This window comes from Castor canadensis, chromosome 13 (genome assembly GCF_047511655.1).
Source record: "Castor canadensis chromosome 13, mCasCan1.hap1v2, whole genome shotgun sequence".
NCBI classification, from domain to species: domain Eukaryota; kingdom Metazoa; phylum Chordata; class Mammalia; order Rodentia; family Castoridae; genus Castor; species Castor canadensis.
Window position 1 is genome coordinate 95,185,438 of NC_133398.1, and position 13,942 is coordinate 95,199,379.

A 13,942-nucleotide genomic window follows, 5' to 3' on the forward strand; every position below is an offset into this window, starting at 1 on the left:
CTGTTGATGTGGTACATTATGTTTATTGATTTGTGCATGTTGAACCATTCTTGCGATAAATCCCACTTGGGATTTATGGTGAATACTCTTTTTGATGTGCTCTTGGATTCAATTTGCTAAGTAACTCATGGCCTCGGCAGGCACTCTATCACTTGAGCTTGAGCCACTCTGTCAGCCTAGATTTTTAAATTTAATTAATTAAAACATTTTATTTATTTATTTATGTATGTATGTATGTATGTATGTATGTATGTATGGAGTATTGAGAATAACTCAGCTGGGGCCCAGGCAGATGTGAGGGACCAGGAAAGGAAACTTGGAGGGGTACAGAGCTTTGCATGTCCATGATCAGGAGAGGGACCTTGAGGACACAGGCGTCTCTGAAGGATAGGAACTCTTTACCTCTGTTATGCTGAGATTTGACTTGAAGTGGTATGTGGTAGCCTCCCTCCCCAGCTGCCTGTTTAGAACAACCAGGCACTTTGGAGCCCCACCACAACTCTAGGAGGAGCCTGTAGCTGGCTTCTGCCTATCACTCTTCTAGAAGGTAGAGGTAAGAGAAGGGAGCCTGTCTTCCATCTTTATGTTCTACAGTGTATGTCTGCTGGGTTGAATTCACAAGATGCATCAGCTTTGGCAAGCTGACTTCTTTGGCATCCACACTGGCAGGGTCCTGGGTAAAAAATCTTTTTTATTAATTGAATTCTTTAGCTTGATGATTTCTACCTGTTGGATTTCTTGTTCACACAGTGAAATATTTTCCTCATCTCACTGAATTGTCTATTCTCTTGCATCTCTGAGTTTGTTTAGGATCATTATTCCTTTTCAGGCATTTCATAGGTTTCTTTTACATTGGGGTCTGTTTCTGGAGATTTACTATGGTCTTTTGTAGGTGTCATGCTTCCTTAATTTTTCTTGCTTCTTGTGTCCCTATGTTGATATCTGCACATCTGGTGTAATAGTTGCCTCTTCTAATTTTATGGAGTAGCTGTCATAGAGAAGGACTTTTTCATTTAAATGGGATATAGGGTGTGAGGTAGGTACTTTTGCTTTTGCTCTGATTTTGTCCAGAAGTATAGTCTCCATGTAATTTCTCTCTCTTTCTCTCCTTTTTTTTTTTTTTTTGCAGTACTAGGGTTTGAACTCAGGGCCTACACCTTGAGCCACTCCACCAGCCCTTTTTTATGATGGGTGTTTTTTGAGATAAGATCTCATGAACTATTTGCCCAGGGCTGACTTCCAACTGTGATCCTCCTGATTTCTGCCTCCTGAGTAGCTAGGAGTACAGATGTGAGCCACTGGTGCCGGGCTCATAACTCAGTGTCAGTTATGAGGAACTTGTCCTGAGGCCTCACAGAGGTAAGCAGTGGTGATGCTGTGGTTACTTAGGGCAGCAACAATGCTGGGGTCACCTACTGGTCCCTACCGGAAGATGAACTCTTTTAACAGTGGCTCCATTCCAAAGAAAGCACCATGCTGGCACCATGGCTGTAACAAGCTGGGCTCTGGGGGTAGAGAGAGGTCTGATTGTGAGTTCCCTTCTAGAGCAAAGAAGTCATGTACACCCAAGACAGTTTCCCAAACTGGGTTCAAAGCCTATGATGTTTTCTCTTAACTAGGACTGCCAAGATGCGCCTTTCCTGCTTACTTCCTCATGGCAATGTGGAGACCCCAGCCAGGGAACTGGGTCCCAGTTGCAGTGCACTTTGTTTCTCTCTCCTGCCATTCTGCATCTCTATCAAAATTTAAAAAAATATTAGTGTATTTGTAAAACTTATTATGGTTATTTTGAAGACAATAAATGCACAGCGATACTTTGTAGTCACTTTACATAAAGGTGATAGAAATGAAGATGCTACTTACAGTAGCATTTCTACGTACTTTGCAGTTGTACATAGTTTAAAGGGAGGGTTGGGGGCTTGGTAATAGAGTGTTTGATTAGCAAGTGTGAGGCCCTGTGTTTGAAACTCAGTACTGGCTAAATAAATAAATATCCCCAAACCACCACCATCAACAAAAACACCTAAAAGCATTGGTTTTGAAACCCAATCATGCCTTGCCTGTTTCCTCAGAGGAAAGGATGTTACCAAAGGGATCATTAGGCATCTGATTATTAGGCATCTGTTGGGTGATGAGGCTGGTGATGTAGTGCTTTCCTCCATGTTTTTACCCTTTGTGTATGGAAATAAGTACATTTTGTTTAGGTCAACATTTGTTTACATTTCTATAATTATTAATGTAAATGGTCTTCATAGCTGAGGCATGAGATGAACTATCTTTACCATTCCTTTCTCTTCCTACCATAACTTTTTGCTGCCCTTTGAAGTTAATAATGTTTTTTTTTAAAGCGCTGAATTTTTTGTGCTTATAATACTCAACATCACATTTTGACAAGTTGTCTACATTGGTGTTTGGTGTTTTCCCACACTATATGTTAGTCTCTGACCCCTGGAAAATGCTAAGGGTTGAGTTTGTGTGGAGTCACAGTTTCCAGCATTAGCAAAAGTTTCTATCTGCCCTCAGCTCCACAGTCCTTGGGAGTCATGGCATGGGTTCCTTCCTCACGCGAGGCACCAGGAGTTGGAGACCACAGGTAGGGAATTGACTAGTGTGCTCCAGCAGTGTGTCTGGCTGCTGTTTTGCTATTTGGAAATTGAAAAGGGACTTGCACTTCAATACCACTAACCACTAATAAAAGCTCTATATTTTTCTGAGCATCACTTGCCATTAGTCCAGTCCCTGGTGCTGAGGTCTGTACCAGATGGCTGATATGGGGTGGGGGCTATGTCTTAGTGGGAGAGAACTTACCTGGTTTGCACAAGACCTTGGGTTCTATCCCCAGCGCTGCAAAGAACAATTCTTGTCAGATGACTGGTATGATACATACCAGATATGATATCAGGCTAAATACATATTCTTGTTAGGATCAGATGATCAAATGGGATAGGATTATTAGCTGTTTAAGTAACAGAAATCAAATGACAGAGGAAAAAACTAATAGTGGAATATCAAGATGTTATGATTGGAAAACCGATCTGATAAAGAAAAGAGATCACCATGACTCAAAGTTGGGAAGAAACCTCATCATGAGGTCTAGAATTCTGGGACAGCAGTCAGAAATGTACCCTGATGCCCTGTCTCAGTGATGACAGGCCCAGTGGTTTCAGTTTTCAAAATCCCAGGACAGACCTTGGAATGGACTCAGCTTGGGCAGTTGTCTCCCTCTGGATCAGTGGACTCTATGTACTGAGGCCTTGGCTAGGGCTGGCTGAAGGTGGCACTACTGGGACATATTGCAGAAAATGGGGAAGCATTCCAAGCAGGGCAACCATGTCAGTAACATAAACTGTATCAGTTTGTCAGTAAAACTGGGCTACCATAACTCTTAAGTGAGATAACACAGAGTTCTTTGCCAACTGAGAGCAATGTGGAACAGTGCACAGCTCAGGCTCCTGTGCATAGTGCTGGTGTTGCATCTGACCTCCCTGTCCAGTTTACAGCTTCCTTCAGTTGAGCCCTGGGTAACCACCAGAAATGCTTCAGATTCATTGTGCTATTGTGAATGAGTCTCCCTCTATCTGTTGGTGCTCCTGTTAGATGTTGCCCAGTCTTCAGAACTTTCCAGATGACCCAACTAGGTTCTTATCCTTTGTGTATCTGGGATACACCTGTCTTTCTATTCTTCCTACAATACTGTAGGATGGGATCACAGCCTTTTCACCCATGTGCCTGCCCCTGTGTATACTGTGGAGCCTGGCCCAGAGTAGGCACAGATAAATAATGTATGCTGAAATGTGCATAAAATTAATGTGTTTATTATACATGTATCCCATGTCAGTTATGTTCATTTTGTTTTGCCAGGGTACAGAGATCTGGTCCAGCCCTGTGCAGCCTGCTCCTCTGGTGAATTTGGTAACCTATCCTCAGTGGCAGCTGGTTGTCACTGTGGACACCCAGGGATTGATCAAAGTGTGGAATGCAGAGACTGGGTGTGAGTGTGCCTCCTTCTCCTTACTGACCTACTCTTCTGTGATGGAGACCTGTGACCATCCACAGGGTCTCTTCCTGCTGGTGAGTGATCTGGCTTTCTGCAGAGTTTGGCCACCTCCCTGGGTCTGGACACTTGCACTGTGACTGCCACGATGGGTGGAGTCTTGAACCAGGCCCTCTGCATGGCTTACCGCACACTCTGGCTCTTCCTTGCCCACTCCGGGAGTGCAGACTCCTGCTCCTGTCCTGGCTCTACATGTAGTAGCATCCTGTCTCTGTAGCCTCTCCCTTTCTTTCACGGTGAGGGTGAGATCGAGCTGCGTGGACTCCTAGAGTTTTGTGGCACGTGCCCTTGCTTTCTTGTCTGCAAATCTGTGCCACAGTATGTCTTCTACCTACAATTTCTCTTAATGTTCATTCCTATTTTCAAGACCTTGCTAAGGTTCAACTCAGAAAAAACTGAGGGCGATGTTGTTCCCAGTCCTGTAAGAAGGGGAATGGTGAAGGCAGGTAGGCAAAGCATTGTCACTGCTTCTCTTTTTATTTTCTTGTTTTTTTGGGACGGGGTACTGGGGTTTGAACTCAGTGCCTCACCTTTGCTACGTACAAACTTTACCACTTGAACCACTCCTCCAGCCTTTGTTTCTGTGTTTCAAAGGGTTGATGCCTCTGGGTGGCATGGGTGTTTTTCTAGTAACCCAGAAAATCAGGATCTTTGTTACTATGGAAACATTAGGCAACAGCAATAGCTCAGGCATTTTCTAGGGTCCTGGTGAAATACCTTTTAGGGAGTAAGCACATAGCGTAGTGACTGGTCTCACACCAGCTACCACCTGTTGGAGCCATATGTCACACAGATTACCAGTCTTTCCACTAAGTGTTCGGTAGAGTGGAGACACACAACCACTGGTCTCAGGGTGAGAGCCATTCCTGACCCTGGTGACAGTTCCACAGAAGACACAGGTAAATCTGGGGCAAGAACATGACCTAAGGTAACTTTAAAGAGGCCACTTCTGTCCCTAAATACCAGTTACTGAAACTAGGCTTGGTGGAACCCAGCAAATGCAGGACATAGTAGCACAGTACAGGCATCTGCTCCCAGCCAGCTTCAGAGCACGTGACAAGCAAAGCAAGAGAAGTGTGAGGCACCACCTTGACACAATGCTTGCTGCTCCAGTTTGCTGTGGTTACCCTGGGGTGGGTGGAGATTGGGCTCCACCTTACTGCCGACTCCTCACATGCACCAGGTGTGTACAGAAGGATGATGCTCCCATAATGAGCCTTTTGTTGCAGGAGCAGGAAAGGTCCCCAGACAAGTTCAAAATTGGCTCAAGAAAGTGTGACTGGGGAGTAAGAAAGGCCAAGTGCAAGCTTCTGATTTAGGGTGTCCTATTGCAGGTGCTGGTGACGTAGGTGCAGCTACAGATCTCTTCTTGGTTGTTCTTGAGGGAAGTGTTTCCTTATCTAAAATGTTTTGCATCTTATTACTGTTTAACTTTGAATGTTGTCTGCCATTCATATGCATTTGGAAAAAATTTGTGTATTTTTATAAAGTAATAATAGGTATTTCTACCTAAGTTGAACAGAATAGGAAGTCCAGAGTGGACACCTTGTGTAAAGTCTGTGGCAAAGATGGTCTTTAAAAAGTAGGTAAAAGGCAACCTGTTTGCAGAGTGGAACACTTGGCCATTAGGAAAGCAAAACCCCTATCTCATTCCATTTACAAAAATAAATTAAGAATAATTAAACTGAGTGTAAAAGACAAAGGTATAAAATTGTTGGAAGAATAGATAAATGATTTAAAAAAATAAACAATCTGGGATATGCAAGGCCTTGCCAAGCAAGAGAAAATCTGGAATGAGAAAAAGCTATGCACATTTGACTTACTTAAAGAATTAAAAACATCTGAACAAAAACATCTGAACAATATGGTAGCATTATAAAATTAAAATATGAAAAATTATGGTCTTTATCTTACTTTAAAAAGGCCTTAAATCTTGGCATTGGTGGCTCATGCCTGTAATCTTAGTTACTTAGGAGACTGAGATTGGGAGACTTCTAGACCAGCCTGGGCAAAAAAGTCTGTGAGATCCCACTTCAAGAAAAAGCTGGGCATGGCGGCATGTGCCCTGTTATCCAGCAGTGGTGGAAACTTAAAGTAGGAGGATCACAGTCCAGGCTGGTCTGGGCAAAAAGTGAGACCCTGTCTCCAAAATAACCAGAGCAGAAGGTCTGGAGGTGTGGCTCACGTGGTAGAGCACCTTCGAGCAAACTCGAAGCTCTGAGTTCAAACCTCCAGTACCATAAAAAAAAAAAAAAGGAAATATATCAGACCAGATGTAGGGCTAGGGAGGTACGGCTCACTGGCAGAACTCTTGCCTAGCAGGTTCATCTTAGCACTTGGGGTGGGGCTAGAAGCCTAGGTGAAATAGGTAAAGTTATAAGCAGTTAATTCAGAGGAAAAAGTGCAAATGCGCATAATATGTAACGATGTAGAACCTAAATAGTTTTCAAGAAAGTGACATTAAGCTGGGAGAGGATGAGACAGGAGGATCACCAGTTGGAGACTAGCCTGGGCTATATAGGAAGACCTTGTCTCAAAAGGCAAAAGAAAAAGATTTTTCACCTACCACTCGAGCAAACATTTTTCAGTATCAGTATTCTAAGTTGGATGACAAGACATAGGTATTTTTATACATGGTAAGGAGGAGTATGGTTTGAAGCTTTTTTTAGAAGCTTTTTTTTTGTTGTTCAAAGTTTTAAATATGCGTACTCTTTGACCTAGTGATGTCCTGACAAAATCCTAGCCTCTGTGCACAGAGGTGTGGGCAGAAGCATTCATTGTACAGTGATTGTTTGAAGTAACAAATTTGTAAACAGTTTAAATTTCCATTAGTGTGAAAGGAAGTAAAAGAAAACATCCACAAAGGTGGCTAGATTTTCAAGGAGTATTTTATTTTATTTATTTATTTAATTAATTTATTTTTTTAATTCATAGATGCATACAATGTTTGGGTCATTTCTCCCCCCTTTCCCCACCCCATCCCTTACCCGCCCGCCCCCTCCCTCTCCCCCCCACCCCCTCAATTATACCCGGCAGACACTATTTGGCCCTTATCTATAATTTTGTTGAAGAGAGACTATAAACAATAATAGGAAAGAACAAGGGTTTTTGCTAGTTTAGATGAGGATAGCTATACAGGGAGTTGACTCACATTGATTTCCTGTGCATGTGTGTTACCTTCTAGGTTAATTCTTCTCAAACTAACCTTTTCTCTAGTTCCTGGTCCCCTTCTCCTATTGGCCTCAGTTGCTTTAAAGTATCTGTTTTAGTTTCTCTGCGTTGAGGGCAACAAATGCTATCTAGTTTTTTGGGTGTCTTACCTATCCTCATACCTCCCTTGTGTGTTCTCGCTTTATCATGTGATCAAAGTCCAATCCCCTTGTGTTTGCCCTTGATCTAATGTCCGCATATGAGGACAAACATACGATTTTTGGTCTTTTGGGCCAGGCTAACCTCACTCAGAATGATGTTCTCTAGTTCCATCCATTTACCAGCGAATGATAACATTTCGTTCTTCTTCATGGCTTCAAGGAGTATTTTAAAATAAGCCATAGAACACAGGTTGCAGAATAGCACCCCAGTGTGATCCTGTGTCCCTTTGCTAATGGAGGGTCACATGCTGAACTTTCACCAGGAAGGGAGTAGAGGATTTGCTCTGAAGACATGCTGTTCGAACATATCCATTTTTGTCTGTGTGTTTGCTTATTTACTTTTGCAGGGCCTTGTGCACGCTAGGTAAGTGCTCTACCACTGAGCTACATCCCTAGCCCTTGTCTCTGTATTTGAAAAAATATTCCAAGGTACAATTTAAAAGTAACACACCCAGTGGGGGCAGCAGTTAAGCAGTTATCTCCACCCTCCAGGAGAGGACACAGCTATTTCAGAAGGCCATGGTGCGTTACTTGGGCCAGGAGTCTTAGCACCTCTCATGCCATGGTGTTCTGATGCTTCCTTTCTGTTCTAGGCGGCCTGTGCAGAAGGAAACCTCTATGCACTGATGATGCCTCAGCTGCAGGTGGTCTCCAAAGTGACTGTCTTTCCCCACTCCTCTGTGAACCTCGTGGTCTCACCTGATCAACTGTGGGTGTTTGCATCTGCACAGGACTCAGACCTGGGCCCAAAGGTCAGTGCCTGCAGAGCTCTTTTCCCTACGAAGCCTGGCTCTGAGGGAAGAAGATGGTCTGGAGCCTTGAGTCTGTATTTGCAAGTTCCTTCTTGCCCAGGACCAAGTCCTGTCTCCTGGTAGTAGAGGGCCCTGGTGGCTCCCTGATATCCACTTTCTGCTCCTCATAGGAGTCAGCTCCTGGAACTGTCTCCTGTGGCAGCTCAGGGGCTCGCCCACCCCAGCCTCACTCCTGGTGGCTGCTGTGCTGCCTGTGAGCCTGAAGGGGCCAGGCTTCTGCTGGGGAGGGCAGAGGACACTTGTGAACAGGTTCAGGTCTTAGAATCATCCTGATCAGCAGTTTGGTGTTATGAGGACAGAGCGAGGGTGAGCAGTGAGGCACAAAGGAGGTGCTGAAGAGGAAAGCAGCTGTGCTTGGAGAATGGTGTGGCAGAGCTTTGCTGGGCCTCCTGCAGCATGGTTGGGAGTGGCACCAGATCCTCATTCTCTGACATCCTGTTAGCCACTTGCAGGCATAGAGATGTGCAGTTTTTGCCAGCATTGAAGCACCTTTTGAGTGCCAGGGATTAAAATGGGAAGTTAGACCACAGTAAAAAGCAGACAGTTGGCAGTAGTGCTGTGGAACGGGAGGGCCAGAGAGAGAACCAGAACTGTCACAGAGCAGGAAGAGACTGAGACCCTAGGGACCTGGTAATCAGGGATGCACGCAGTCAGAGAAGAACAGTGAGTGAGATGCAGAAGCCCCATGGACCCTTTCCTAGGGAGGCCTAGGAGAGAGGAAAGGAATGTTAGGAAGACGTGCAGCACCAGCAAAATGACTACTGCTTTTCAAAAATAGAGAACTGCTGTTCAGGTGCTTCAGTCCTGGGGTTGGCATGCCAGGATATCCCCAGCAGGGCCAGATGTGAGCTGGGATTAACCTTCAAAAGCCCCAGGACCATCCATAGCCTGGAAAGGAGACATGCAAGTGTCTTGGGTTTCCTGTAAGGCACAGTAGGGTGGGCGTGTGTGCATGGGCAGAGCCAGCTGCCTGGCCAGCCCCTGCCAGAGGCACTAAAATCAGGTTGGGCTGGGGGTTTTTCTGAGCTTGCAGGCCCTGAGAGGCCTCTTCCTCACCCGCACGGTGACCATGCAGGGGTATTTCTCCAGGTGTTCTACACTCAGTCCTTGCTGGAGCCGTTGGAAGATGAGCCTCCTATCTGCACCACCCTCCTGGTCAGGCTGAGTTCCAGAGCCTGCTGGGCCTCCGATGAGGCAGCCAGGCTGATTGTGATGCACAGAAATGACAATGGTACGCAGCTGGTTGTCACTACCTTTGAGTTAAAGGCTGAGAAGTTCAGAGCTAGAACGAACATTCTGGGTAAGGGCCCCTGTGCTGACCAGTCTGCAGGTTACCACCATTGCAGTACTGGCCTCCAGGGTAGGTTTCTTACATTTCCTTTGGGACAATTTTTCTTCCCTCTCGGGGGAACCTAGTGGCGTAGTGACCAAGCAAAAGCTTTGTTGTGATTTTTATGCACTGGTTGAGTGATGGAGCATTTGCTACATGTTGGACACCTTGTGTGGCCCTGGGATTCCGACAGTAAATACGCCTGTCCCCACGGTGTCCCCTCCTAACTCATCTTCTTGCTTCCATTCATTCCTTTTCTGACTGTGTCAAAAGGCCCTGTTCTCAGCAGTGATGCAGACAAACATGAGTAAATGCTGGAACTCTCTTTTCCTCAAGGAATTCTTAGTCTGATAGCAAAACAGATCCACAGCCCTCCCCACTGTCTCCCCTATTTCTTAAACCCCACAGTACTCTGACAGGCCTTCCCTATGCTCCTTAGCATTTTTTCCTTTGCCTTATGCTCATTTGTTTTCATGTCATTTGACTATAAATTCTACTTTGAGCTTCCTGGCAGCTAAGGAAAAAAGGGAAATGGGAATGTGTAATATACCCCTCGTCTGATACAAGAAAACACACAAATTCTTCACAAGAAGTAATTTTTTCTCCTGGTATAAAGAAGTGCTATTCAGTATAAAGGACAGTATCTTCAACAATAATTTTAGCAGATATGTCATAATGCTTATATGGCCATTTCTTACACCAGCCACCTTAGATGGGAAAGGGAAGAAGGCAGGGAAACCCCCATCCCATGAATGGCTCTATGCACCAGACACTATTCTAGTCCCTTCACAAGCATAATGCATTGAGTCTACAACTCCTTGTGTATCTCACTATATTGTTGCAGATGAATTAGGACTTGGAGTGAGTACGGAGGTTAGGGATGAGTTGTATGTTTATACCAGACGAGCAATCTGTGTGCTTTCATTCCTCAAAGTACAACAGATGACCAGTTTCCCCTTACCAGATGCCATGATGCCTCCTCATCTCATGAAGGGCCCTGGCTCTCAGCTGATCCTATTGGCCTCTGGGTCAGAGCTGCTGCTGTTCACCATACATGGCCTACAGCTAGCAGCCTTCCAAGACTACCAGCAGCCCATCACATCCCTATGGGTGGTGAGTGCAGCACCCTCTTCCCGTGGCATGCTCTCTGCCCTCAGGAGTCCACATCCATGTCTCACTTGACTTCATTTCAAGGACCCAACCCGAGTCATCACCTCTTCCTTGGACCTTTCCTTGCACATCTATGTGTGGAATAAGGAGAATAAATACCCGGTCCTCAAGAGCTGCTATCACTTGCTTGGGGGATCCCACAGATGGGCCAGGTAATTGGCTGTTTTCCTACACTTTGCCTGTAAAATGGCAAAGCAGTGTTTTTGTTTGCTTGTTATATTTTGAAACAAGGTCTTACTGTATTGCTCAGGTTGATCTTGAACTCCTGTGCTCAAGAGATCTTCCTGCCTTGTTCTTCTGAGTAGGAGTAGCTGGGACTACAGGTGCATGCACTGCATCTGCCTCAAAGCAGTTTCTTGTAGGACATCTTGGAAAGGGACATGTAGGACTTAGAATCATAATCCCAGCCTTTCCCTTACTAACTGGGTCTTGAGGCAGCCACTACTCACAATCTTTCTCCTGTCCTGTTCAAAACCAGATTTCTAGCTGTAGCTGTGCAGTGTATGCGTTACTCCCTCTAACATACAAAGCCATCACACACACTTGGCATCACCCATGCTGACAGGTGAAACAGAAGCTGAGAGATGTGGGGATTTTGTCTAAAGTCCCACAGATTATTGCAGCACTATTCACCATAGCCCAGTTATGGGAACAGCCAAGATGCCCACTACTGACGAGTGGATCAAGAAAATGTGGTATTTATACACAATGGAATTTTATGCAGCCATGAAGAAGAACGAAATGTTATCATTCACTGATAAATGGATGGAATTGGAGAACATCATTCTGAGTGAGGTTAGCCTGGCCCAAAAGACCAAAAATCATATGTTCTCCCTCATATGTGGACATTAGATCAAGGGCAAACACAACAAGGGGATTGGACTTTGAGCACATGATAAAAGCAAGAGCACACAAGGGAGGTATGAGGATAGATGAGACACCCAAAAAACTAGATAGCATTTGTTGCCCTCAATGCAGAGAAACTAAAACAGATACTTTAAAGGAACTGAGGCCAATAGAAGAAGGGGACCAGGAACTAGAGAAAAGGTTAGTTTGAGAAGAATTAACTCAGAAGGTAACACACATGCACAGGAAATCAATGCGAGTCAACTCCCTGTTCAACTCCCTGTATAGCTATCCTCATCTAAACTAGCAAAAAGCCTTGTTCCTTCCTATTACTGCTTATACTCTCTCTTCAACAAAATTAGAAATAAGGGCAAAATAGTTTTTGCTGGATATGGAGGGAGTGGGGTGGAGAGGGTGGGGGGATTAAGGGGGGGTAGGGGACAGGGGGGAGAAATGACCCAAACAGTGTATGCACATATGAATTAAAAAAAAAAAAAGTCCCACACAGAACGCATGACTGAGCCTAGGTTGGACCTTGACTCTGGTCTCGTGGAAAATGACTGTACCCATGAGCTCCTAAAATTACATCTCCTTCAGTCAGGAGAGCAACAAGAGGGGAGAGGGGAATAAAGAAAAATGGAGGGGGTGAATTCAAGTATGATGTATTTGACATATTGTAAGAACTTTTGTAAATGCCACAGTGCACCCCTACCCAGCACAACAATAAATAAATAAGTAAATAACCAGAATAAAGCAAGTTAATTCATGTGAAACAGAGAGCAACAAGACCAAGACCAGCCAGAAGTTTCTTAGAACGGTTAGAATCACTGTGGTTAAGGTAGCTAATATTAGGAGAGCCCTGAAATGATATTTCCACTTACGAATGTGATAATGTTTTCCAATTATGACAAACACATTTAGATCCTAAAATTAAAGCCCGGAGTAAATGAGAGAGATGGGTTGACCGGGTGGGAGAAGATACAGAGGCTGAGCTCCATCTTCCTGTAAAAGCCTCTACTATTTAAATGTTTGTCTGTTTTCTTTGCAGTGGATTTATCCATGTGAAAAGTGACAGTATGAGCATTGTGGGCATGGAAGCCAGAAGCATGGGAACAAGCATCCTGAGGTCGTACTGCTTCAAAGTTCAGCGCAGCTAAGAGGATCGCACCAGCTGAAGATGGTCTCACTTTGGTAAAGCGCTTGCATGCATACAAAGCCTAAATTATGTTACCAGCATTGGAAAAGGAATTGGTAACTCTCAGATGCCTGCTGTGCACCAACTGCACTGTGCTCTGTGACTTGACTTTTAAATCCTCATCAGAAGTCAGTGAAGTAAGAACTAGTGTTTGTTTTTCTGATAAGAAAATGAAATACAATAGGAGAGTAATTAGCCATTACTGCCCCTATTTTCCAGCCATTAAGCAGCCGGCCTAAGATTTTCCAGATTGTAAGTGGAAGACAAGAGTTGAATATACCTCACGGCACTAGAAAGCTTATGTTTAAATGATTAGGATTATAATGTAATTGTTTTTGTTATTCAAATATGTAACGAAGTAAATACTGTTTATCTTCCTAGTCTGTATTCTGTCTTGTAGACACACATTGATTCATAGTTCTTGCTGTCACTAAGGTAGATTTTGTGGGACCATGTTGCATAACTCTAGAACTGCCATTTTTATGTTGTCTTTGGTGCCCCCTGAGTTGGTCAGCATGGAAGCCCTGGCTGGGTTAGTAGGTGAGTCACACAGAGTTCTGAATTACAAGCAATAGGTGCTGATACTGACTAGCTGAAACTGAAAAGCAGCCCAGGAGGCAGTGAAGTAGTCCACTGTCAATGGGAAGGATGGAACCAAGGGCAGCCAGGAAGCAGAACACAGGGAAGACTTGTTCCAGTGGGTTTGGCTTGAACTATACCTGGCTCTGTGGTGTCATCACCATCATTTCCTCAGGCTTCACCCTTTGCTGCTGCATCACTCATTTCTTGTCACTGATCAGGTAGCACAGCCACCACAGAAAAACTTCCTAGCTGCTCCTAATTCAGAATGCTGTGTATGTGTGTGCACGCACACACTTCTGTGTGTGATTTGTTGTCCTTAAATCCTGCACCCACACTATCAAGGCCAGTTGGGAGAGAAGGAAAGTCTGACTCCTTCAGCTTCAATAGTAGATGTTCCTGATAATCATTCACATAGTGGAAAATTCTTCAAAAATAGAAAGGAAAAATTCCTCAAGAATAGAAAATAAGGATTAAGAAGCTGTTTACTTGCCCAATGTGCCATTCCCTATGTTAGCTCTTTAAAGGCAGATTTTACTTACGATAGCTAGCAGCGACACTCTGCATGATCACGGCTAAGGCCAA

At 44.4% G+C, this 13,942-nt stretch overlaps 1 protein-coding gene across 4 annotated transcripts in view; it reads left to right on the plus strand.

Moving 5' to 3' along the window:
- Nucleotides 1-13,155, plus strand: part of LOC109676391 (F-box/WD repeat-containing protein 12-like) — a 37,619-nt gene extending 24,464 nt beyond the window's left edge. For all 4 annotated transcript variants that reach the window (XM_074052317.1, XM_074052320.1, XM_074052319.1 and 1 more), the window contains 6 exons: nucleotides 3,862-4,071; nucleotides 8,019-8,177; nucleotides 9,327-9,537; nucleotides 10,502-10,680; nucleotides 10,762-10,889; nucleotides 12,632-13,155. In XM_074052317.1, the coding sequence (XP_073908418.1) occupies nucleotides 3,862-4,071; nucleotides 8,019-8,177; nucleotides 9,327-9,537; nucleotides 10,502-10,680; nucleotides 10,762-10,889; nucleotides 12,632-12,740 (996 nt within the window). In that variant the 3' untranslated portion in view covers nucleotides 12,741-13,155. The remainder of the gene's footprint in view (nucleotides 1-3,861; nucleotides 4,072-8,018; nucleotides 8,178-9,326; nucleotides 9,538-10,501; nucleotides 10,681-10,761; nucleotides 10,890-12,631) is intronic.
- Nucleotides 13,156-13,942: the final 787 nt, after the last annotated feature.